Consider the following 23,991-nt stretch of genomic DNA (forward strand, 5'->3'; position numbering starts at 1 on the left):
TCCTGAAGCGGGCGCATATGTAGTCTCGCGTGTGGGACTATGAAAATGCAGGAGGCCATCATGCCTATCAACTGCATGAACACTCGCGCAGGAAGGGAGTGTTGGGGTTTGAACTTGGAAATCAGCATTTGCATGCTGTTGATCCTCACTAAATTTGGCTGAGCTGTGGCCGCCAGAGTGTCTATAGTCGCACCTAGGTACTGTTGTACGTGTGCGGGCTGGAGATGGGATTTTGGGTAATTTAGTGAGAATCCCAGACTGTGAAGGAGGTGAATGGTGCGGGACATGTGGCTGGCACATTGCTGGGCTGACTTTGCTTGAACGAGCCAGTCGTCCAGGTAAGGGTAGACGTGTATGTGCTGCCTCCGTAGATGTGCCGCCAAAGTAGCTAGGCACTTTGTGAAAACCCTGGGTGCTGTTGTCACGCCGAAGGGAAGGACTTTGAATTGGTAGTGCTGCCCCTGAACAGTGAACCTGAGGTATATTTTGTGTGAGGGGTGAATGGGTATGTGGAAATACGCATCCTTGAGGTCCAGTGTGGCCAGGAAGTCTCCCTGTTTGAGCAGCGGGAGGACTTGCTGTAAAGTGAGCATGTGAAAATGCTCGGAGAGAATGTAGCGGTTCAGGGGTCTCAGGTCTAATATAGGTCTGAGTGACCCGTCCTTTTTTGGTATTAAAAAGTACAGGGAGTACACCCCCGTACCTTGCTCGTGGACGGGTACGACCTCTATTGCGCCTTTTAGTAGCATGCTTAGCACTTCCTGCTGTAAGAGCGTTAAGTGCTCTGAGGACATAGGACGGTGTTTTGGAGGTATTGTGGGTGGAGTTGAGGTTAATTCTAGGCAGTAACCGTATTTGACAATGTCTTTGACCCACCTGTCCGTGGTGATGGAGTTCCACGTGGACAGGAACCTTTGTAGCCTTCCCCCGACAGGTGTTATGTGGTCGGGAGGAAGGGAGAGGGCGTCACTGTTTGTTCTTGGGGGAGGACCTGGTGTTGCCGTAACCGCGTCCTCTGCCCTTTGTGCTTGAGCCACGATAACCACCCCGGGTGTTTTTATCGTAGGTGCTTTGTGTGTTGCCTTTGTTGTAGGTTTGCTGTGACCCCTGTCCTCTACCTGCTCCTCTATTTCCGGGGCGACGAAAGGAGCCGCTCCGAAAGGACTGCGTTTGAAGAGCCCCCATGGACTTTGCAGTGTCCGTGTCCTTTTTTATTTTCTCTAGGGTGGTGTCAACCTCCGGCCCGAATAAGTAGTCGGGGTTGACAGGCTGGTTGAGGATGTTATTTTGTACCTCAGGTTTGAATCCGGAGATTCGCAACCAGGCGTGTCGTCGCAACATGACGCTAGTGTTTATGGCTCTGGCAGCTGTATCTGCGGCATCCAGTGCACACTTGATGGATGCGTTTGTGAGGAGTTGTCCCTCCCTGATGAGGATCTCTGCACCTTCTTTGAATTGGTCAGGGAGATGTTGGAGTAATTGTTCTAGTGTGTCGTAGTGTGCTCGATCGTAGCGGGCAAGGAGCGCCTGAGTATTGGCAATGCGCCATATATTAGCTGCCTGGGCCGCAACCCGTTTGCCGGAGGTCTCTAGCACCTTGGACTCTTTGTCCGGGGGAGGAGCATCACCTGTTGTTTGCGAGTGTGCCCGTTTGCGAGCATTCGCAACTACGATGGAATCTAGAGGTAACTGGCCTCTAATGTAGGTAGGGTCCCCAGGCGCCGACCTGTATTTCTTGTCGATTCTGGGGTTTATTACTCTTGCCCTGGTGGGTTCTTTGAAGATGTCCTTTGCTGGTTTGAGGACACCCTTTAACATGGGTAGAGTTTTTATATTCCTTTCTGAGGATGCGAAAGTATCCATGAGAAAGTCGTCCTCCACGGTGTCAGAGTGGAGTTGCACCCCATGATTGGCCGCAGCACGTTCAATTAGGGCGTTGAATGCGGCAGTGTCCTCTGTGGGAGATGTTTTTGCTCCATAGAGTTGCGGGTCCTGTGTATCCATAGGTGCACCCGAGTCTACAGGGTCATCCCAAGCTTGGTCAGGGTCCTGTTGGCCTTCAGGGTCCATCTCTCCGGGGTAGGGGACGTGATCACCCATGTAGTCCTCCAAAACGTCAGTGTTGGAGTGTATGGGAGAGAAGGACTGTGGATCCTGGTAAAAGGAGTGGAGAGGTTCGGAAAGAACTGGTTCCGAAGTCACCGGCAGCTTTTTCTTAAGCGGGATCCGGTAGGAGTCCAAAGCTGACTCTGAAGTTATTCTCCTTTTGTGGAGCACCATCCTGCCGGTGTCGGCGTCGATGACATGTGACGGAGACGACTCCGCAGGAGAGCGTTCAGCAGGCGTGAACGTGGTGTGGGTGACCCGTGTTCTGATTTGGAACAGTTTTGGGGCCGTGGATGGCGGCAGGCCAAAAGTGATATTGGTCGGTGCCGAAGAGGCCGTTGGAGCTTTTATCGGCTCGGAGCCTGACATGTCCTGGAGGACTGCTTTGTGTTTGGTGCGTTGCGCAGCCACGGTCCGCACCTGGAGTGCCATCGAGTCCTTTGTGCCGGTCGTTTCTGTAGAGGCGGGCATGGACTTCTTCGGTGCCGGCGAGTCATCGAGTCGAGGGGCGGCAATGGCCGTCGACGTCTTTGATGAGTGTGCCTTTGGTGGTGCTGTCGAAGCGGGGTGCGACGCAGCAGGCAGTTTGACCTTTGGGGTCGGAGCCGATTGTGTCGGTGCCGGTAGCCGAGGAGGTTTGGTGGCACCGAAGCTCTTTTTCCGTGTGTCGGCGCCGACGTCGGCTGCTGCAAGTTCGGCACCGAAATCTCGTTTGGTGCGGTCGGCGCCGACGGGTTTTGCTGGCGTCGAAGGTGTGGTGGGCCTCGATCCGACCAGCGTTACTTTCGGTTTCGGTTTCTGGTGAACCAATACAGCTTTCGGTTTCGGAGAAGGGAAACCAGCCTTTTTGGGTAGTAATGGCTGCCGCTGAATGTCCGAGGCCGGGCCAGACGGCGGGCCGAAGAACTGCGGGATAGGTCTTGGGTAAGGCCCGAAGGCGATCCCTCGACCGGATCCATAGACTGGCTCACTGGGATATCCTCAGTCTGTACGGGTAGGCCTTGCTCGTCACCGGAGCTACTCTCTTCGGCCCCTAAGGCCTCATTGTAGTCTCCTACCTCGGTGTCGGCTTCATCTCTGGAAAAGAGTTGTTCTTCGACGTCTTCCGATACGGAGTCGTGTTCGGAAGCGGGGCTGGAGGGTAGGTTCTCCAGGTCTTCGACATCTTCGTCTTCGGCGCTGAAGATGTTGGCTGGGGCCGGTGCCGCTTGCTGCGCTTCGAGTCGTGCTGCTCGTCGATTCCGAAGAGTCTTCTTGGATCGGAATCGGGCACAGGCCATACATGTAGATTCGTCGTGATCCGGTGAAAGGCATTTGTTGCACACCGGATGGACGTCGATATGGGGATATTTCGCATTGCATACAGGACACCGCTTGAATGGTGTCCTCGATTCCATCGTCGATGAAGGGTCGATGGTCGGGGAAAATGCGAAAAAGTTGGTTCTGGAAGTTAGTAAACTAACAATATACTATCGATACCGATTGGGAACTGTACCGACGCGAACTAAAGGCCTTTTGGCCTGTAAAAAGTTTTTCCTAACTTGAGTCAAGATAAGCACATCCGAACCCAATGGCGGAAAAAAACAATCTGAGGATGGAGAGGATGCCCATGCGCACTGTAGTCCAGGGGAGGAGTCACCTATCCCAGGATACTTCGAAGACTCTTCCAGGACAACAACGTGCAAACATCCGGACCCAACACTAGGCGGCGATCTATGCTCAGATATGAATTCAGCAGCCCACATGCCTCGAACATGGGAGTAACAGGAAGCCTTAACCCCTCGCAGTCTGGGTTCTGTCCCAGATTTAGTACGGAGTCAGCACTTATTGCAGTCACAGACAACCTCAGGAACTCCCTAGACAATAGACAGGCAGCATTATTGGTGCTCCTGGATCTGTCAGCAGCGTTTGACACGATATCCCATTCCGTCTTACTAAATAGATTAAGAAATGTTGGAATCCACAGCCTTACCAAAGGGGATGATGGACGGAGCGCATGAGCAAATCAAACACTTACCCCCAGTCAACTGATCTGGGTTTAATCCATTATCATTCTTTAGCTCACTCCACCACCCTAGATCAGACATGGCCATATGCAAATCAGTCTGACCCTGTGCCTCACGGGAACAGTCCACCCCGAACTGCCAAGACATGTCTTCCTTGGACCGGAAAAAAGCATCCTGGGGCCGGTTTCGGGTCCATAACCCTCATCAGTCAGGCTATCTTGAGTCCAGTGGGAAAGTGAGCAAGGGAAACCCCGAAACCGGTCCTAGGATGCTTGGTTCCAGTCCAGGGAGGACCTGGCTTGGCAGTTCGGGTTGGACTGTTCCCATGAGGCACAGGGTCAAGACTGATTTGCATATGGCTGGGTTTAAACTGGAATGGCATGCTGAGCAAAAAAACAAGGGATTTAGGCCCAGATCTCTGTACTGGGGTGAATGAATGACATTGTTCTGCATTCTGTCCATCAACTGTTGTTTTTGCATTTGTCACCCCGAGTGGGACGGGTATGCTCAGACGTGAGTCCCGTGCTCTCCATGTCACTGGAATCAAGCTATCCTGGCTGAAGAGGGGTGAAACCCCGAAACCGGTCCTAGGATGCTTGGTTCCAGTCCAGGGAGGACCTGGCTTGGCAGTTCGGGCTGGACTGTTCCCATGAGGCACAGGGTCAAGACGGATTTGCATATGGCTGGGTTTAAACTGGAATGGCATGGTGAGCAAAAAACAATGGATTTAGGCCCAGATCTCTGTACTGGGGTGAATGTATGACATTGTTCTGCATTCTGTCCATCAACTGTTGTTTTTGCACCAGAATCCATAGCCTTGCCTTTCAGTGGTTGTCAAGCTTCCTAACCCACCGCACCCAAACTGTTAATCTCGGTTCCTTCCGCTCTCCAACATCGAAGATGAATAAAGGTGTGCCCCAGAGATCTTACCTTAGTCCCACTCTATTTAACATTTATGTGGCTCCCCTTGCGGACCTACTCAGGGCACTGAGCTTCATTCCAATTTCATATGCTGATGATACCCATCTCCTAATGGCATTTGACAAAAACTCTACCAATGCCAAATCAACTTTCTCTGAAGGTATGATAGCCATCTCGGATCGGATGAGGAATAATTTCCGTTAGCTAAATGATAGTAAAACTGAAATTATGCTTTTTGTAGGTGCGCCTCTACTCTGGTCCCCAGAGTGGTGGCCCACTAAACTGGGTGCTGCACCGGTTCCGAAAGTAGTGGTAAAAAACTTCCAGACCAAAAACTCACAATGAAAGAGCAAGTCGCAACCACCGTGAGTTCCTGCTTCCACTTATTAAGTCTTTTGAGTAAGGTTTTCTCTTTTCTCCCTATGACAGTCCGAAAAACACTCCTTCAGGCACTAGTAATAAATCATCTTGACTATTGTAATGCCCTCCTGATCTCGGCCAACGAATCCTCTCTTAAAAGACTGCAGATGGTCCAAAACACCGTGGCCCGCCTTGTTTCCAATGCTCCTGCCAGGATTGCCTCTTCTCTGCTACTCCTTGGACTACACTGGCTGCCTATCCGCAAGCAGATCTGTTTTAAGATCTGCTGCATAGTGCACAAGGACCTACATGGCAACGCCCCCAGCTATCTTGCAGATAGACTCATACGATACCAGCCTTCCAGAACCATTCAGTCTGGCTCTAAATCGCTCTTCCTGGTACCCCGTGTAAAGAAATCTTGCATAGTTGGGTATGCCTTTTATCATCAGGCCCCCTCTTACTGGAATCAACTTCCCCTACACCTCCGGGAATGCACCAACTATCTGCACTTCCGTAGGTTTCTAAAAACCAAACTCTTCTGAATCCCCATCGTGACTCTGCAGCACTCCCGTAGCGTGGAGATAACCCTCCGGGAGGTGATTCGGGCACTTAATAAGATAAATAAATAAATGACAATTCAAAGACAAAAACTGTCATTTACCCATCACTTGTCTTTTATTGACCATCAACTCGCAAAGAAAGGGTGAGCAAGAAATAAACAAATACTGACTCACACTTCGCTAACCCAGTCCTAGAAAATAAACTTTTTTAAATTTACTATAGTGAGAATATTTATTGTTTGCTGAACTTCGCTACGGTACAGGTGACAAAAATAATACAAACCACAGAATTAGAATTTAAACATTGATTTGTAGTACACTAAGATACCTGTCAAAATCAGTGTGTGACCTAATGATATGCTGTTATATATAAGAGACACACCCTACTTCATGGGGGACATAATGACTCAACTGATTGAGTTTGGAGCGCTATCTGGCCTTCGTTACATTGGAACAAGACAGGTCTGTTTCCACTCCACACTAATGCTCACACAATACAGTTGGGATAGGAGCCAAGGACATTAAAATGTGAGAATACGACCTTCAGGTAACTTGGTGTCCAGGTCTACGCCTCGGATGCTGACTTACTGAGAGGAATGTATATAAAGCAACGGGGACCATCAGAAAGTCAGTGAAAATCTGGCAGACATTACCATTGCCGATGCTTAGAAGGCTAACCTTGTGCAAGATGGTGATGCTCCCAAAGTTGTTGTATTATTTTGTGACCCTAAATGTAATTTTCGATAATCACTATTTTGAAGTAGACACAATATTCACGTCTCATGTCTGGACGGTTGACAGATACAGTCACCTTGAGCATGCTGATACTGCTCCTTTTGAAAAGAGAACCAGGGACTAAGCACTATGAACTCTATTGTCATGCTGCCCACTTGAAGTCACTAAATAGGCTCCCCTTTCCCAGTCGCTACAGGTTAGATATCTAACAATTGAAATTAGCATGGACACTGTAGGAAGGTGAATATCTGACTATGGTTACCTCCAACTTTTTGCCTAGTGTTAAGCTGGTTTTTCAACTTAGTTGGCCTGAGATCCTGCCATTCAGGGTCTCAGGCTGTCTGCTCTCTCTTTAAAATGGACTCCATGTACCCTAGGTACATACCCAATTGGTAAGGATCACCTTATTGGACCCTGTACAGTGTACCCTAGGTACCCAGGGCATAGGTGTACCCTAGGCCTAGCAGGGGCTGCAGCATGTATTATGCCACCCCTGGCCTGGCCTTCCATTATGACACAACTGGCTGATCACTCAGCTGGGGCAAGGTCGTGTAATCACTCCTTGCTTAGGTGTAGTATTCCTATACCTACCTTATATATAGACACATGTGTACCTATCAGCCACTCCTATGGCAGGCCTTAACAATCCTGGAGGCAGAGTGCTTGGTAACATGTGAGATGGTGCTCTAGCATGAGCTGAGCCTGTCTGCAGCTTTCGGAACCATGTCCTTATAGCTGTTCTATGATATAGCCTACCATATACTCTTAAAGTACCTTATAATCTTAAACGGTTATGGTAACTATGGTTTGGCTTTATCAAAACATGTCGTGTAAGGTGTCTAACACTTTGGAATAATACCCCCATACCATTTCTGGTGATGAGGATATTATTCCTCCCTTCTAGAGGGAGAGACATGTTAAAATCCTACTTTGCTGTTTAACTCTCACCAAAGCCTCAGCATCACAAAATGGATGCTGCTGCCACAGACACGAGTCTGACCTCCTGCTGCTGGGAGCACTCCCAGCCAGGAAGGCCTGGACAATAGGTTTCCTGCTTGGGCAGGTGCTAGCACCTCCCCAGACAGACTTTAGTGTATTGGGGCAGGGAGGGCTGAAAGGAATGAGACATGCCTGGGGCACACAAGGTGTCCCATGCATCGTCCAGTTCAAACCGGTGCTGGGGCACTCCAGCCCCAGCTCTGGCGCTAAACTGGACAAAGGAAAGGGGGTGTAGCCACTCCCTTTCCTGGTCCCACCCATAGGAGGGACCTTGCAGGTAGCCCAGCCCACTAGCCCAGTATATTAGTAGCTAGTCGGGCCCTGCTAAATTAGATTATCCTGAACCTGCAACTTGAACAGAAACTCTGGACCGTCGACATTCGACGAAAGAAGAAGACTGAAGAATCTCCCTTGTGGCCAAGGAGTGGTCACCCTGTGCGAACAGGCACCATCAAGAGACTTACCCTTTGCTTTGCTGAAGTTCTACGAGGGACCGACTGCAGAGCCTGACCAGAGCCTTGACTTCCAGACTTCTCTGACCCTGATCCACATCCACAGCCGAGCTGAGATCCGTGGAGGCGATGAGAGACGTGGGACTGGCTACCTGGGAAAAGTGGCGAGTATCTTCCAGCGAAGCTTCTGAGGCACCCTCGAGGTTGTGCACCGGGGATTGAGAAGCCCCAACCCCAAGCACCATCTGCATTTTCCTGCTTGCCGCGTCTGTCCGGTTGCTTGCCCGTTGGCTAGTAACCTTTGCGACGACACACCTTCAATTTTCCACTGCTGGTTTGGCTCCTCCAGACTGGCCCCTACTCCTCTGTAAAAGAGAAGCACCCCAGACCTTCCTGGTCTGCACCAGAAGCAAGTCCTCCATTCTTCGTGGGTTCCGCTTGCCAAGGCTTGGTGAGTCCTAGTTCGACTTCGACGCCGCCGACAGCACGAGCCTTCGTGGGACAGCTCGCCTCCTGGTCCTGGTCGTCCTCGACGTCTCCTGGTACCCGTGGCTGCTGCGACAAGCTTCACCTCTTCACCTGCAATCTCCCGACATCGCCTGGTTCCTTCCTGGTTCCACGTGGTCACTGGCTAGTGACCCAGACTCTGTCCCTTCTGCTTGCAGGTATCCTTCCTTCTTGATCCCGGCCTTGGGATCCACCGGACACTCTTCACTGACTGCCTGTCAGCATCTTTCCTTCAGGCATCCATAGGAGTCGACGACGAAACCCGACGCAAGTTCACACCTATGCACCCGCAGCCCGTGGGCTAGGTAACTCGGGTACTCTGGTGCTCATCAGGGTATTGACTATCCTAGTGTCTAGTTCTCAAGTCTCGACTTCCTAGCTACTCCAGAAGTGTCCTAAATCCTATTAATTCTAAACTGTACTATTTCTATCGATTATACGCATTACGCATGAGTGTTTCCACTCTGCACCTGAATCCCGTGGGCCTCCCACTTCCTAACTGTTGGTAGGGTAGTGTACCCCAGCGATTCCGTAGGCCTAGGCCTATCCTATTTCCATGACAGTGGTCCTTATACCACTTACTTAGTATATGGTTTGCGTGGCCCCTAGGGCCTAACTGTATTACTTACCTGTGTGACTTAATGTATGCTTAAATAAGACTGTGTTGTACTTACCTCGAATCTCATAAAGAGTGCTGAGGGTTTGACTAGAATAAATACACATTATTTTATATATATATCTGTTGTGGTGTCCTTTCATTTGGTATTCAAGGGATTGTATATGGTATAACAGCTGGCTTCACATGCCATTCAGAGTTTAGCCTAAGACTGCTCTTGTCCATACTACCACTAGGATAGCTGGTCTATAAGGTTGACTTTACAACCAATCACCATGAGGGTTGTTTGGACTGATACAAGGTGTACACTAGAATTAGTGACATCATATATCAGGCCAACTTCTCACAGTAACTATGGTTTGGCTTTATCAAAGCATGTCGTGTAAGGTGTCTAACACTTTGGAATAATACCCCATACCATTTCTGGTGATGAGGATATTATTCCTCCCTTCTAGAGGGAGAGACATGTTAAAATCCTACTTTGCTGTTTAACTCTCACCAAAGCCTCAGCATCACAAAATGGATGCTGCTGCCACAGACACGAGTCTGACCTCCTGCAGCTGGGAGCCCTCCCAGCCAGGGAGGCCTGGACAATAGGTTTCCTGCTTGGGGAGGTGCTAGCACCTCCCCAGACAGACTTTAGTGTATTGGGGCAGGGAGGGCTGAAAGGAATGAGACATGCCTGGGGCACACAAGGTGCTCCATGCATAGTCCAGTTCAAACCGGTGCTGGGGCACTCCAGCCCCAGCTCTGGCGCGAAACTGGACAAAGGAAAGGGGGTGTAGCCACTCCCCTTCCTGGTCCCACCCATAGGAGGGACCTTGCAGGTAGCCCAGCCCACTAGCCCAGTATATCAGTAGCTAGCTGAGCCCTGCTAAATTAGATTAACCTGAATCTGCAACTTGACCAGAAACTCTGGACCTTCGACATTCGACCTCAGCCAGAAGACTGAAGAAATCTCCCCTGTGGCCAAGGAGTGACCACCCTGGGCAACCAGGCACCATCCAGCGACCGCTGCTTGCTTTGCGACTGAATCCTACGAGGGACGACTGCAGAGACTGACCAGCGCCGAGACTTACAGACACCTCTGAACCAGATCCACATCTCCAGCGAAGCTGAGACCCGTGGAGGCGACGTGGGACCGGCGACTTGGGAAAAGTGGCTAGTAACTGACTAGCGCGATTTCCGAGGCTCCCTCGAGGCTGTGCTTGGGGAATTGAGAAGCCTCACTCCCGAGCACCATCTGCAAAGAAGACCAGCTCCCCACACTTCACGTGTTCTGCGTGGGGCTCTTCTGCACCCGTGTTGCTCGACGTGTTGTCCGGTTGCTGGCCCGTTGGCTAGTAGCCTCTGTGACGACGAACCTTTACTTTCATCTTGCTGGTCCGGCTCTTCCAGACTGGCACCCGCTCCTCTGTGAAAGAGAAGCACCCCAGACCTTCCTGGTCTGCACCAGAAGCAAGTCCTCCATCCTGCGTGGGTTCCGCTTGCCAAGGCTTGTTGGGTCCTGACTCGACTTCGACGCCGCCGACAGCAAGAGCCTGCGTGGGACAGCTCGCCTCCTGGTCCTGGTCGTCCTCGACGTCTCCTGGTACCCGTGGCTGCTGCGACAAGCTTCAACTCTTCACCTGCATCTTCACGACATCGCCTGGTTCCTTCCCGGCTCCTGGCTGGTGACCTAGACTCTGTCCCTTCTGCTTGCAGGTTCCTTCCTTCTTGATCCCCTCCTTGGGATCCACCGGACACTCTTCACTGACTGCCTGTCAGCAACTTTCCTTCAGGCATCCATAGAAGTCAACGACGAAACCCGACGCAAGTTCACACCTATGCACCCGCAGCCCGTGGGCTAGGTAACTTGAGTACTTCGGTGCTCACATGGGTATTGACTATCCTAGGTTCTAGTTTCCGAATCTCGACTTACTAGCTATACCAGAAGTGTCCTAAAACTGTTAATATCTAACTGCTAGTAATTCTATCGACTTTTACGCATTACGCGTGAGTGTTTCCGCTCTGCACCTGAATCCCGTGGGCCTCCCACTTCCTAACCTTTGGTAGTTTAGTGTAGCCCCAGCGATTCCCTAGGCCTAGGCCTATCCTGTGTTCGTGAAAGTGGTCCTTATACCACTTACTTAGTATATGGTTTGCGTGGCCCCTAGGGCCTAACTGTATTACTTACCTGTGTGACTTAATGTATGCTTAAATAAGACTGTGTTGTACTTACCTCGAATCTCATAAAGAGTGCTGAGGGTTTGACTAGAATAAATACATTCTATTTTTATATATATCTGTTGTGGTGTCCTTTCATTTGGTATTCAAGGGATTATATATGGTATAACAGCTGGCTTCACATGCCATTCAGAGTTTAGCCTAAGACTGCTCTTGTCCATGCTACCACTAGGATAGCTGGTCTATAAGGTTGACTTTACAACCAATCACCATAAGGGTTGTTTGGACTGATACAGGGTGTACACTAGAACTAGTGACATCATATATCAGGCCAACTTCTCACAGACACACAATGGGATATACTGTTTCTCACTTGTGATAAAGACGATCCACACCTAATCTCGTAACCACCTCTAAGTACTGCTGGGGTAAATACCTCAAGTTTGGAGGGCCATATATTGCTCAAGCCCCAGAATTACCTCTCACTTGCTTAATATACAGCGATGTCTTGATGACTACAACGGACAATATGGGAAAATTACTCCCTGAAGACAGCGGATATATATTCCTGAAGTAAAAGTCAGCAGACTAATATATACTATCAGGATGACATGGCACTCGGGTGGTATTGAGCTACTGGTGAGAGTAGTACTGCTGACACACCAATGTGGATCCCAGAGAGCAAGATAATAATGCACCTGTATGGGCAACTAGTGGAGACTCTGGGCTGGAAGCTGAAGGAGCTACGCACATTCTGGCAAGAAAATCTCTGCAGGGACTTTGGGGACAAAGAGCAGAGATTAGGGCACAAACAGCGAGGATTTCCATGAACAAGAAGTTCAAGTTAATAGAATTTAACGTTTTGCATTGCACCCCCATCAAGTTACACAAGATATCTGGGAACTCTTCCGGAGTTTGCCCAGATGCCACACCCCAGAAGCCACCTTCTTCCACATGCAAAAGTGACCAAAATTGTCCACCTACTGGAGGAAGAAAGCAGTAAAAACAGGTGCAAGATTGCAGACACATATAGTGGGAATCCCTGAGGTGTGAGTACACAGACTCTTCCTGCCTACGGGGGCCAACAGATAAAAAAGGAAGGAGATTTGTAGATCTAGCACTGTTACTGGCAAAATGTAGGATAACCATAGACTGGAAATTTAATAGGACCCCACTGATAAAAAGTAGGAGGACAGGCATGATTTTTTGGGCATCAACAGAAACGAGGGCACTGTGTTCCACAGCAGCCAGGACGAATAAGTGTACAGCACTGTGCGTCTGAGAGCCCGCTAGCTTTCATGAGAGACTCAGACAAGATGACACCACAAACTGCTTAAGATCCTTCTGGCACCCCAAGACAACAAATATCACATAGACAAGACTGAATGCATATGCCTGTGTGCCTGGTGTTTCATCAACCCTGAGAATGTTATATACTTGCTCCAGACTTAAAAATATACTACTTACTAACATAATGGTCATATCAAAAAGACTGATTTCCTAACTAGTATGAATTTTACGTTTACTTGATGTACTACCCTAATTCCAAATGCAAACAAAAAAGTGACAAACTCAGTTCCTTACCTGTCCAAGATTGTTAAGCATTTGTAGTCCACATTTTGATAGCATAATGTTCATCTGATCTTTTGAAGAGATGTTTATAACTGTTTTATACTCTGGAACCTTGTAATTTTCCTCGTCTACATCAGATTCTGTAAGCGGTTTTTTAGATTTCTTTTTCATCTGAAATAAACATAATTGTAAAATGAGGCTTTACATTTGTTTTTCATTCTCATAAAAAATTAAAAAAGGATCACAAATGTACTCTACCAAAGGTGACAAGAAAAAAAACACCAAAGTTGCTAAGAAATAAATAAATAAAACCTTTCAAAGGTGGCAAAAACTGAGATGATTATCGAGCCTTCTCTTCAGTTGCTAAACGGTTGCAGCATAATTCACTCAATGAGAATAAATGTAAAGTATTTCAACTACCTCCATAAAGTGCATTCTGGGTTCAAAATAATTTTTTTCCCCAAAAAAACATGCAGATGGCAAATGTTTGCTCTGACTGAAGTAATCTGGATATCCAATCAGATATCAATCCTCCTCCTCACTCCTCTCACACAGGCACTTAGATGCTCTCAACTTCTTCACAATTACCCTTGTAATGGACATCTATCCCACTAACCTTAATTACATTCTCCTCATCTGAAACACTGTTAACATCTACAAAATGAAAATCTATATTTGAATCCTCCCACACATGTGGAGCAAGATCCACACATTGCCTCTAACCTTACCTTGACAAATGATCCTGTACCAAACCCTCAGCTGCAGTTCCAAGATCATCCCTGCAAACTATCCAGAACCCTTCACCCTATTTACCCTCTACATCATAGACATCGCGACTAGTGTTTTCATTAAACGCATTCATACAAAAGATACCTTTCTTCACCCTCACCAAATTCCCTCTGTGATTTACCCCATTAATCCACAAGCCAACATTCCCTCTTCAACTTTCTCCTGGCCTGTGCATTTGTTCCTATTCTTAAACCGGCCAACTACTCATACAACACAATTAAATACTGCTCTCAGCCATCATAATAACCCTGAATTCAAGAAACTCAAAGCACACTTTCTCACCTTATACCTACAGACTTGCCTCCTTCCCATTGTCTCACAATTAAATTATTCACCAACAACTAATATGGCCCCTGAAACTCAATTCAGTCTCCCGTTTACCCTACTTCAGAACCTTCAAAAAGCTCATCTTCAGCCCCTCACAGAATATTTCACAGAAATCACTCCATCGAAAATATCTTTCCTGGAGTTCGATCTTGTTTGACTCTTTGTCTAATTTGATCAAGTCTATAACACCCCATTTCTGAACTCAAGCGCAGACTTGGGGGCCACTAACTTGGGAGACTGCCTCAAGACTTCTCCTACTTGAATTCAAAATCAGGAGTATCATCTCCTCTGCTTATTTCTTTACTACCTCTTTTCATAACATACTCAAAATGATGGACCTCATTGGAAGTATGGCAAATAGTCAGTGGAAGGATGTCTTTTGTTAACCAGACAGACAACTGACTGCTATACTTCGAGATCCCCCCCAGACAGGAGGAGATCTCTATGCCTTCAGCAGAGACATCCCCTTGGTGGCTCCACTGAAGCTTTGCTGAGCGAGTGCCATGCTTAATGCTCCCATTATCATCATAATATTTATTTGATAGTTAAATAAAACGATTCACATTTTTATAGTTGACAACCGAAACATGTTATAGTTAGTCTGAAACTCTAAAATACAACAGGTATTTAAATTAATCAGTATATGTGCTAATGCTAAGTCAGTTGCACTGATTGATCAATTGATTCATTGATTTGGCCATGAGTTCCCAATGGTTAACTACTGACGTTTTGGCCGTTTGCTGCCATCTTATTATTTTGGTATCAAAGCAACAACTTTGTCCATAAACTTTACAAATCTAACTGTAATTATTCAGTCACCTCCCTGAAAGCAAGCCCAATTCCTTCCTGGCATGTTTGCATGTCTAGCTCATGCAGAACAAGTTACTTATCTTTGGTCATGCTCTTTCTGGTAAAGACTGTAGATTCCTCACCTTTTGAATATTCCCCAGACGTCAGACTGGATCTGGAAACTTTTTATGCAGTACCTCTGTGTGCAGCAAGTGGGACTTTGCATCTCCATGCTGATGTCATTCCACTACGAAAATTAGGTGCAGAGGCTATTTAGGTGCAACTCGTGAAAGGTAATGTAAGTTGCGTTCGAGACTGTCCGCCCCCTGAGACGCAAAACCCCAAAAGCAGATCCAATCACAGAACAGGGAGGATTGGTGAGGAATCTGCAGCTAGACAGTCTCTCTATCAGAAAGAGCGTACTTTAGCTGACCGACATACCAGCAAAGTGAAACAGGCTCCCTCATCCATAGCCATGGAAAGAAGACAGACTATGCCAGTGTCAGGTGAGGTGTCCAATCCACTAGCTTCCACCAATTCCTCATGCTAGTTGCCCTCATTCTCATCGAGGGGATGCTGGGTTCCATTTAGGTCCTCAGACTCATCCCATTCATCTCCCTTTCCAGGCCTGTCAAAAGTAAAAGACACCAGCTCCAATCCAACGGACATGGTCTCGGTCGGCGCAGGAACCAATATTGGGCGACGCCCAGTACACTCCGTGTCAGGAATTACAATAAGAATGGCACTATCATGGGGCATTGGCAGCACCAGCACTGGAGCGGGTGCCGAGGAAGGTCTCAATTTCGCCAGCGACTGCTCTGGATCCAACATGGGATCCATGGAGCCTGACTGGCGCCGAGGGTGAACCCAAAGGCGAGGATCTAGTGGAGACCTCTCCCAAGCCTGTGGAGGCCGAAGCATTCCTGAGGGGCCGGGTTGCCCAAATACAAGGAGCATGGCTTCATAACATTTTTTAAGCTCTGCAGAGAGTTGTTCCGGCTCCAGGAAAGTCAGGGAAGAGCGTAATCGGATCAGAATGTGACTCGATTTATTTTGCTTGTAGGAATTACCAGACATCCCCCCTGACTTCAAATGTGACGGGTGCGGCTCTGCGAACTGTCCCAGGTCATTCCGTGTGACCAAGATCTTGAGCATCGCAGAGTCGACTGAGGTCCGGCAGCAAGGAGCTTGAGAGATCCTTCCCTCAGCGCCTTCCAATGCATGGCACGGCAGTAATCGTAGTCCTGGAGTCATGACCCCTCTCTAAGTGACAGGCACCAAATGGTTTAGTAACCAGTGGGATTCTTAAGGGACACCCGGTCACACCTGGAGAGAAAATCAAACAAAGTCGAGAAAAAAGACAGTCAAAAAACGACTGAGGGTAGCTCTGACCTGATCAGCACTATCTGGAATGCAAAGGAAAAAAATGAATCAGCGTGCCGGGGTGTGCCTACAGTAGGAACCACGCACATCACTTCTGGTGCAGGGGTACTGCTCAAAAGCTTCTGATACAGTCTGACGCCTGGGGATTATTCTAAGGTAAGGAATCTGTAGCTAGAAGTTTCAATCAGATAGACTGATCTAGAAAGCCTCGATTGAGCTTCATTAAGCCATCCCCCATATTTGCCAGAGGATACTTTGAGGCCGTACACTAATGACAGAAGTTATTTTGCATTAAACACTCTCAAAAGTAGTAGAAGAGAAGGACCTGTAAAGTATTTTGCTGCTTGGTTTAGTCTAAATATGTCATATCTAAGGCGCAAAAACCAGTCAGTTTCCTTAATCACCTGTCATTGCTAGCGAAACATTGGAGGTTCACTTCGCCAACATTTATGCAGCCCCTGTATCAGATGTTGAGTTGATTATAAATCCCCTCAGCATGAGAAGCTTTCAAGTAAGCCTAGGTGAAGTAGAGGGTGCGATCAACTAAAGTGTTAGTGGTAAGGCTCTGGGCCACGTCCATATCAAAATCAATCTAATAAAATGTAACACTGAATTTCTGGCATCTTTGCTAACGCACAAGTTACTTACTTGTGTAACGCTATATCTGTATCGTCAACAGACAGCTTGCCGCCTTCCTCGAGACGAACGGATCCCTCGACCCCTCACAGTCCGGTTTCAGAGCCAACCACAGCACCGAGACCGCCCTCATCGCAGCCACCGACGACATCCGAGCCCTGCTCGACAACGGGGAAACAGCGGCACTCATCCTCCTGGACCTCTCCGCAGCTTTCGACACTGTCTGCCACCGCACCCTAATCCAGCGCCTCAGCAACATCAGCATCCAAGAGAAGGCACTGGAGTGGATCGTCTCGTTCCTCGCCGGAAGAACACAGAGAGTCCACCTCCCCCCGTCCCGATCCGAGGCCACCGAAGTCATCTGCGGCGTTCCGCAAGGCTCATCACTCAGCCCCACCCTCTTCAACGTTTACATGAGACCTCTTGCCGCCATCGCACGCCAACACAACCTCAACATCATCTCCTACGCCGACGACACCCAGCTGATCCTCTCCCTTACCAGAGACCCCGACACCGCCAGAACCAGCCTACACGAAGGGATGAAAGACGTCGCCGAGTGGATGAAGGACAGCCGCCTGAAACTGAACTCGGACAAGACGGAAGTCCTCATCCTGGGACCATCGCCCTCTGCCTGGGATGACTCCTGGTGGCCCCCAGCCCTGGGCAACGCTCCCAAGCCAACAGACCACGCACGCAACCTGGGCTTCATCCTGGATTCCTCCCTCTCGATAACCAGACAAGTCAACGCCGTCTCCTCATCATGCTTTCACAACCTACGAATGCTTCGCAAGATCTTCCGATGGATCCCAACCGAAACCAGGAAGATAGTCACCCAGGCCCTCGTCACCAGCCGATTGGACTACGGAAACACCCTCTACGCCGGAACCACAGCCAAGCTACAGAAAAGACTCCAACGCATCCAGAACGCCTCCGCCCGACTCATCCTGGACATCCCCCGATGCAGCCACATCTCCGGCCACCTGAGGGACCTGCACTGGCTCCCCGTCAACAAGAGGATCACGTTCAGGCTCCTCACCCACGCAAACAAGTCTCTCCACGACCTGGGCCCCAAGTACCTCAACGACCGCCTGACCTTCTACACGCCCATCCGCCAGCTACGGTCCACTAGCCTCGCCCTCGCCGCCGTACCACGCATCCGAAGAGCAACCGCCGGAGGCAGATCCTTCTCCTACCTAGCGGCCAAGACATGGAACTCCCTCCCCATCCACCTTCGGCTGACCCAGGACCATCTCGCCTTCAGGAGACAACTCAAGACCTGGCTGTTCGAGCAGTAGCAGACCCCCTCCCCCAAGCGCCTTGAGACCCTTCCGGGTGAGTAGTGCGCTATACAAGTGTTATGGTTGATTGATTGATTGATTAGTTAGTGATAGATTCCTTACCTTAGAATATCCCCAGGCGTCAGACTGGATCCGGAAAGTTTTCATCAGCAGTGCCTCTGCGCGTCGGAAGGTGGCGTTGTGCGGCTACGCGTCCGTCGCTGGCATCGTAAATGCCGAGATAACGTTACGGAGGCTACTTAGGCGCCACACATGAGCGCGGACGGGGGTTCTGTACACGACTTTCCGCGCCAGGAAGGCAGAGCCATGCAAGAAACTGATTACAGGTGCCAAGAAACTAAGGACCTGAAAGGGATGACCTTAACCCTAGAAATCAGTTCGCAGAACGGGGAGGATGGGTGGGGCGGTAAGGAATCCATCACTAACTAATGTCTCTTACAGATATATTGTTACACAAGTGCATTTGAAAGAGACACATTAGTGATAGATTCCTTACCTTAGAATAGATACCCCAGCAATACCAACCCCGGTGGAGGGTCTGCGAACCAAGATCACACCAGATAGTCACGGAGACCAGAACGGCCAAAGAAGCCGTCTCTCTGGACTTGGCTGTCCACGTAGCTGCCTGACAGATGTCCAGCAAGGGAACGCCGCGTCCCAAGGCAGTAGTGGCTGCAGTTGCCCTGGTAGAATGGGCACGCACCCCCACAGGAGGCTCCTTCTTAGCCAACGAGTAACAGGCTTTGAAGCACAGAACGACCCACCGAGAGATGGTCCGTTTGTGCATGGCTGGACCTTTCTTGGCGCCCACGTAGCCAACAAAACGTTGGTCATCCACCCGGAACTGCTGTGTGCGCTTTAGATAGATCAAGAGCGCACGTTTTGGGTCAAGACGGTGGAGCCTCTCTTCCTTCTGTTGAAGGATGCGGAGGCAGAAAGAAAGAGGGCAAAGTGATGGTCTGCCTGATGTGGAAGGGCGTGACAACCTTTGGCAAGAAAGAAGGACAAGTCCTTAAACCACTTTGTCCGGATGAACAGAGAGAAAAGGAGGTTTAGAAGAAAGAACCAGGAGCTCAATCACTTGTCTGGCAGAGGGGATAGCTACCAGAAAAGCCGTCTTAAGAGTGAAGAAGTAAGGGACAGTTATGAAGTGGCTCAAAGGGAGCGCACCTCAGATAGGTCAAGACAAGATTTAAGTCCCATTGAGGCATGATGAAAGTCAAGGAAGGAAACGTGTGTTTAATGCCTTTCAGGAAGCGATAACAACCGGGGACTTAAAAAGAGAAGGCTGATCCGGAAGCCGTAGAAAGGCGGAAATGGCTGAGAGATAACCCTTGATAGTGCCCAGAGCACAGCCCTGCTGGGCCAAAGAGAGAAGGAGCAGAAGAACCGCGGAAAGAGGGGCCGAAAGGGGATCAACAGCCTTTGCCGTGCACCATGCCACAAATTTGTTCCACCTGCAGGCATATGCCGTCTTAGTGGAGGGACGCCTGGCTGCCAGAATAATATCACAGACTTCGGAAGGAAGGTTGAAAGCTGTCAACTGTCGCCGCTCCATCTCCACGCATGGAGTTGGAGGCTGGACAGGTTCGGGTGGAGGACCGTCCCCTGTTGCTGCGACAGAAGATCCTCCCAAAGAGGCAGCCGGATCGGGGGATCGATCGCCATGCTGAGTAGCTCGGGATACCAGTATCTTCGTGCCCAATCCAGAGCCACAAAAATTACTTGGGCCCGATCGCGCCGGATCTTCTTCAGCACTCTGGGCAGAAGTGGTATAGGCGGAAAGGTGTACAACAGACCGCAACTCCACTCGTGACGAAAAGCGTCACCGAGCGAGTGCCGCCTTGGAAATTCTAATGCGCAGACCTGATGACATTGCGCGTTCTCTTCGGTGGCGAATAGATCTAACGAAGGCTCTCCCCACTGCAGAAAGAGACCTTGCGCCACATCGAGTTCAGACGCCATTTGTGATCCACCATGCACCGGCAGCTGAGTTCGTCCGCCCTGGCGTTCAGAGAACCTGTCAGGTGTTGAACCACCACGGAAATGCCCTGATGTTCCAGCCATGTCCAGATGCGCAGAGCCTCCTGACAGAGGGTCCACAACCCCACCCCGCCCTGTTTGTTGCAGTACCACATGGTGGTAGTGTTGTCCGTGAACACCTGCACTACAATTCCCCGGACAAGGAATGCTCTCAGTGCAAGTCGGATCGTCCGAAGCTCCAAAAGGTTGATATGGAGCCGGGACACCGCCGGAGACCGGAGGCCTCTGATCGCCACCTCTCCCATGTGGCCGCCCCATCCCAGGAGGGAAGCATCCGTCACCACTGTGTGCTCCGGTTGGGGAAGGGAGAGGGATCTGCCATTAACCCAATCGCGATTCGTGAGCCACCACTGCAATTGTCACGCAGTGCCCTCCAAGATCTGGACGTGATCAGACAGTTTGCCCTGATGTTGTGCCCCCTGAAACTTCAGGTCCCACTGCAGAGCCCGCATATGCCATCTGGCATGTTACACTAGCAGGATGCAGGAGGCCATCAGGCCCAGGAGCCGGAGGGTCATCCTGACTGAATCCCAGGACAGAGGCTGAAATATCGGAATCATAGCCTGAATATCCCAGACTCGTGCTCGGGAGGATAAACCAGAAACTGCGTCGAATCCAGAACCGCTCCGAGGAAGGGGAGCTTCTGAGAGGGCCTCAGGTGCTACTTCGGCACGTTGATGGAGAATTCCCGCAAATGCAGGTCGGCCGTAGTCTGGAGGTGGGAGACGACTGCCTGGTGCGAGCCCGCCTTCAACAACCAGCCGTCGAGATAGGGGAAGACTGGATCCCCTGATCTGCGCAGATGAGCTGCAACCATCCCCATCACTTTCGTGAACACCAGAGGGGCACTGGTAAGGCCGAAGGGGAGCACGGCAAACAAAGTGCTCCTGGCCTACCGTGGGCCGCAGGTAACGCCGGTGGGCCAGCAGGACGAGGATATGAAAATATGCATCCTGCAAGTCCAACGCTACCATCCAGTCTCCGGGGTCGAGGGCAGCCAGGACCTGAGCTAGAGTCAACATCTTGAACTTCTCCTTCCGGAGAAAGCGGTTGATGTTCCTGAGGTCCAAGATGGGACGCAGGCCCCCTTTGTCCTTCTTGGGGACCAGAAAGTAGTGGGAATAACAACCACGTCCTACTTCTGGCCCAGGAACGCGCTCAATGGCCCCCTTGGCCAAGAGGGCCGTGACTTCCCGCTGGAGAAGTGCAAAATGGTCCCCCGACATGCAGCGTTACTGAGGTGGCATGGCTGGAGGGGAGTCTCGAAAGGGAGGGAGTAGCCCCTTCAAACGATATCCAGCATCCACCTGTCCGAGGTAACAGAATACAAGTGGGGGAAGTGATGGTGAATCCTGCCACCCACCATCGTGGGGTGAGCCCCAAAGGTCGGACTAGGAAGGTTTTGAGGCGGATGCTGCGGGAGTGGAGGTGGACTGACCCACATGCTGGCCCCCTGTCAGTTCCGCAGCCGCGCTGAGGTTGGTTCTGCGCAGGCTTGTGGCTGAACGAACATGTCGGGGCGATCCTTCCGTGTCCACGAAAGGAACAAAAAGCAGATGTGGCCAGGCAAGTGGTGGAGAGACCTAAGGCCTTGGCCGTAGCCCGGGAGTCCTTAAAACGCTCCAGCCCACTATATGCCTTATCGCCAAACAGGCGAGTGTCATCAAAGGGCATGTAAAATCCAGTCCATAGGAGAACTTTGCACATCCCCTGAAAAACCAGTGTACCGCAACCAGGCGTGGCGACGGAGGGCCACTGTTGTGTAAATCGCCCTACCCAGTGAGTACGCGGTGTCCGATCCACACCTGATGGCGAACTTTGCTGCATCTTTCCCCTCAGCAAAAGCTTGGGAGAGCACTGCCCAAGCCTCCTCCAGACACTGAGGCAGCACCTGCGCAACCGTGTCCCACACAGCGTGGGAATAGCGGCCCAAGAGGCATGCAGTGTTCACCGACCGCAGCCCTAAGCTGGCAGATGAAAAGAGTTTCTTGCCGAACTGTCCAAGCTTCTTGGATTCCTTATCCGGCAGAGCGGTAGGAAGTTGAGGCCTCTTTGACCAGGCTCTCCGGGGTTGGGTGGGTAGACAGAAAAGCAGGGTCACCCTGGGCCAGGCGATGGCACCTGGCTACGTTCCTATCCACGGGAACCCCCGTGGCTGGTCTAGACCAGGTGCCCATCAAGACATCAGTTAAGGCCTCATTGAATGGCAACAGGGGCTCCAAAGAGCTTGCCGCCGGCTGAAGCACTTCAGTGAGGAGATTAGTCTTGAGGGTCACCGTAGGGAGGTCAAGGGCCTCAGCTGCTCTACGGAGCACCACAGTGTATGTAGGCCCCTACTCCATGGCCACCACAGGAGGAGAAAGAAAACCAGGATCAGAGGAGAGGTCAAGGCCACCGGCATCCTCTAGATCTTCTGTCCATTCCTGTTCCTACCCGCACTGCCGTGCAAGAGGGTCCTCAGACCTCTCCCAGTCGTCCCCATCCTCCACTGCCTGTGGAACAGGCTGCGGAGGTGGGGTAGGGACAGGCGAATACTAATTGTCGAACGGCGCCGGACGGCATCGGTCCTGCTCCGTGTCCCAATTAGGGTCCCAACTAGGGGCAAGATTGTCCGGAAACCCGGTTAAAGGTGGTGGCGGAACAAACGGAACCCAATGCAAAGCCGAGATCGGCCCCACGGGCACCGCAGGAGCCACCCGCGGAGGTCCCTGTGGCGCCAGGGCCGGAGCCACCGGCAGCGGAGCCGGCGGCAAGGGACGTCCCCTCAACTGGGACCGCGGGGCCTGAAGGCGCGCTGGTGGGAGCCCGAGGCCTGAAGAGGCGGTCCATGGCTGCAAGAAAATCTTGCACCTGGGCAGGGTCGCCGACGGACCCGGATAGGGCGGGTAGGCCGCGGGACTCACAGGCTTGAAAGGAGCCGCGGAGGCGGTACCCCCGGCCCCCTCGTCCGCATCCAGAGACCGACAGGGGGATGTCGGAAAGCGGAAACGCTTTTTCGACTTCTTCTTATGTCGTCTCTTACCCGATTCAGAATGTGAAGACTTAGAGCCCAAGGAGCGATGATGATGGCTCCGCGATCATTCCCTCAATCGACCCCTGGACCTCGAACGGCATGGAGACAACTGTCGGGCCTCTAGCAGATTACGGGACCGCTCCCGTAAGGCCTTCGGAGCCATGGCCAGACAGTCGGAACATGATCGTGAGTCATGGTCGCGCTCCGGACAGTAGAGAGAGACGTCATGGGGGTTGGCCACTGACATCGTGCGGCGACAGGCCCCGCAGGACTTAAACCCAAGCATCTCTATGTGGCACCAGGAGTCAAAGACTCATAAGGAGAAGACAAAAAGTCTCAAAAGTATAGTCAAAAAGTGACTAGGGTACGTGCACTTACCGGATCTGCGCTTGCTGGCGCAGAAAAAGAAAGAACTGACGTCAGCGCGCATGGGTGGCGCCCAAGTAATTTCCGTGACGTGATCTCGGCGCTTACGACGCCAGCGGCGGATGCGGAGCCGCACGACGCCAGCTTTAAACGTACAGGGGTACTGCTGACGAAAACTTTCCGGATCCAGTCTGATGCCTGGGGATATTCTGGGGTAAGGAATCGATCACTACCGTGTCTCTTTCAGATAAAAGTTTTTAACAATCTAGTTCAATCACCGCCGTCTGCCTCATGGTCCACATCTATCATAGTACCTATGTTAAAAAAAAAGGTGATCGATCTCATCG

The 23,991-nt window shown here is 50.7% G+C and overlaps 1 protein-coding gene across 3 annotated transcripts in view; it reads right to left on the minus strand.

Annotated features, from left to right (window-relative positions):
• Window positions 1-23,991, minus strand: part of VPS13A (vacuolar protein sorting 13 homolog A) — a 2,314,464-nt gene that overhangs the window by 1,214,382 nt on the left and 1,076,091 nt on the right. For all 3 annotated transcript variants that reach the window (XM_085633365.1, XM_085633382.1, XM_085633374.1), the window contains one exon: window positions 13,013-13,171. In XM_085633365.1, the coding sequence (XP_085489491.1) occupies window positions 13,013-13,171 (159 nt within the window). The remainder of the gene's footprint in view (window positions 1-13,012; window positions 13,172-23,991) is intronic.

The sequence above is a fragment of the Triturus cristatus genome, chromosome 2_1 (assembly GCF_964204655.1).
Source record: "Triturus cristatus chromosome 2_1, aTriCri1.1, whole genome shotgun sequence".
NCBI classification, from domain to species: Eukaryota; Metazoa; Chordata; class Amphibia; order Caudata; family Salamandridae; genus Triturus; species Triturus cristatus.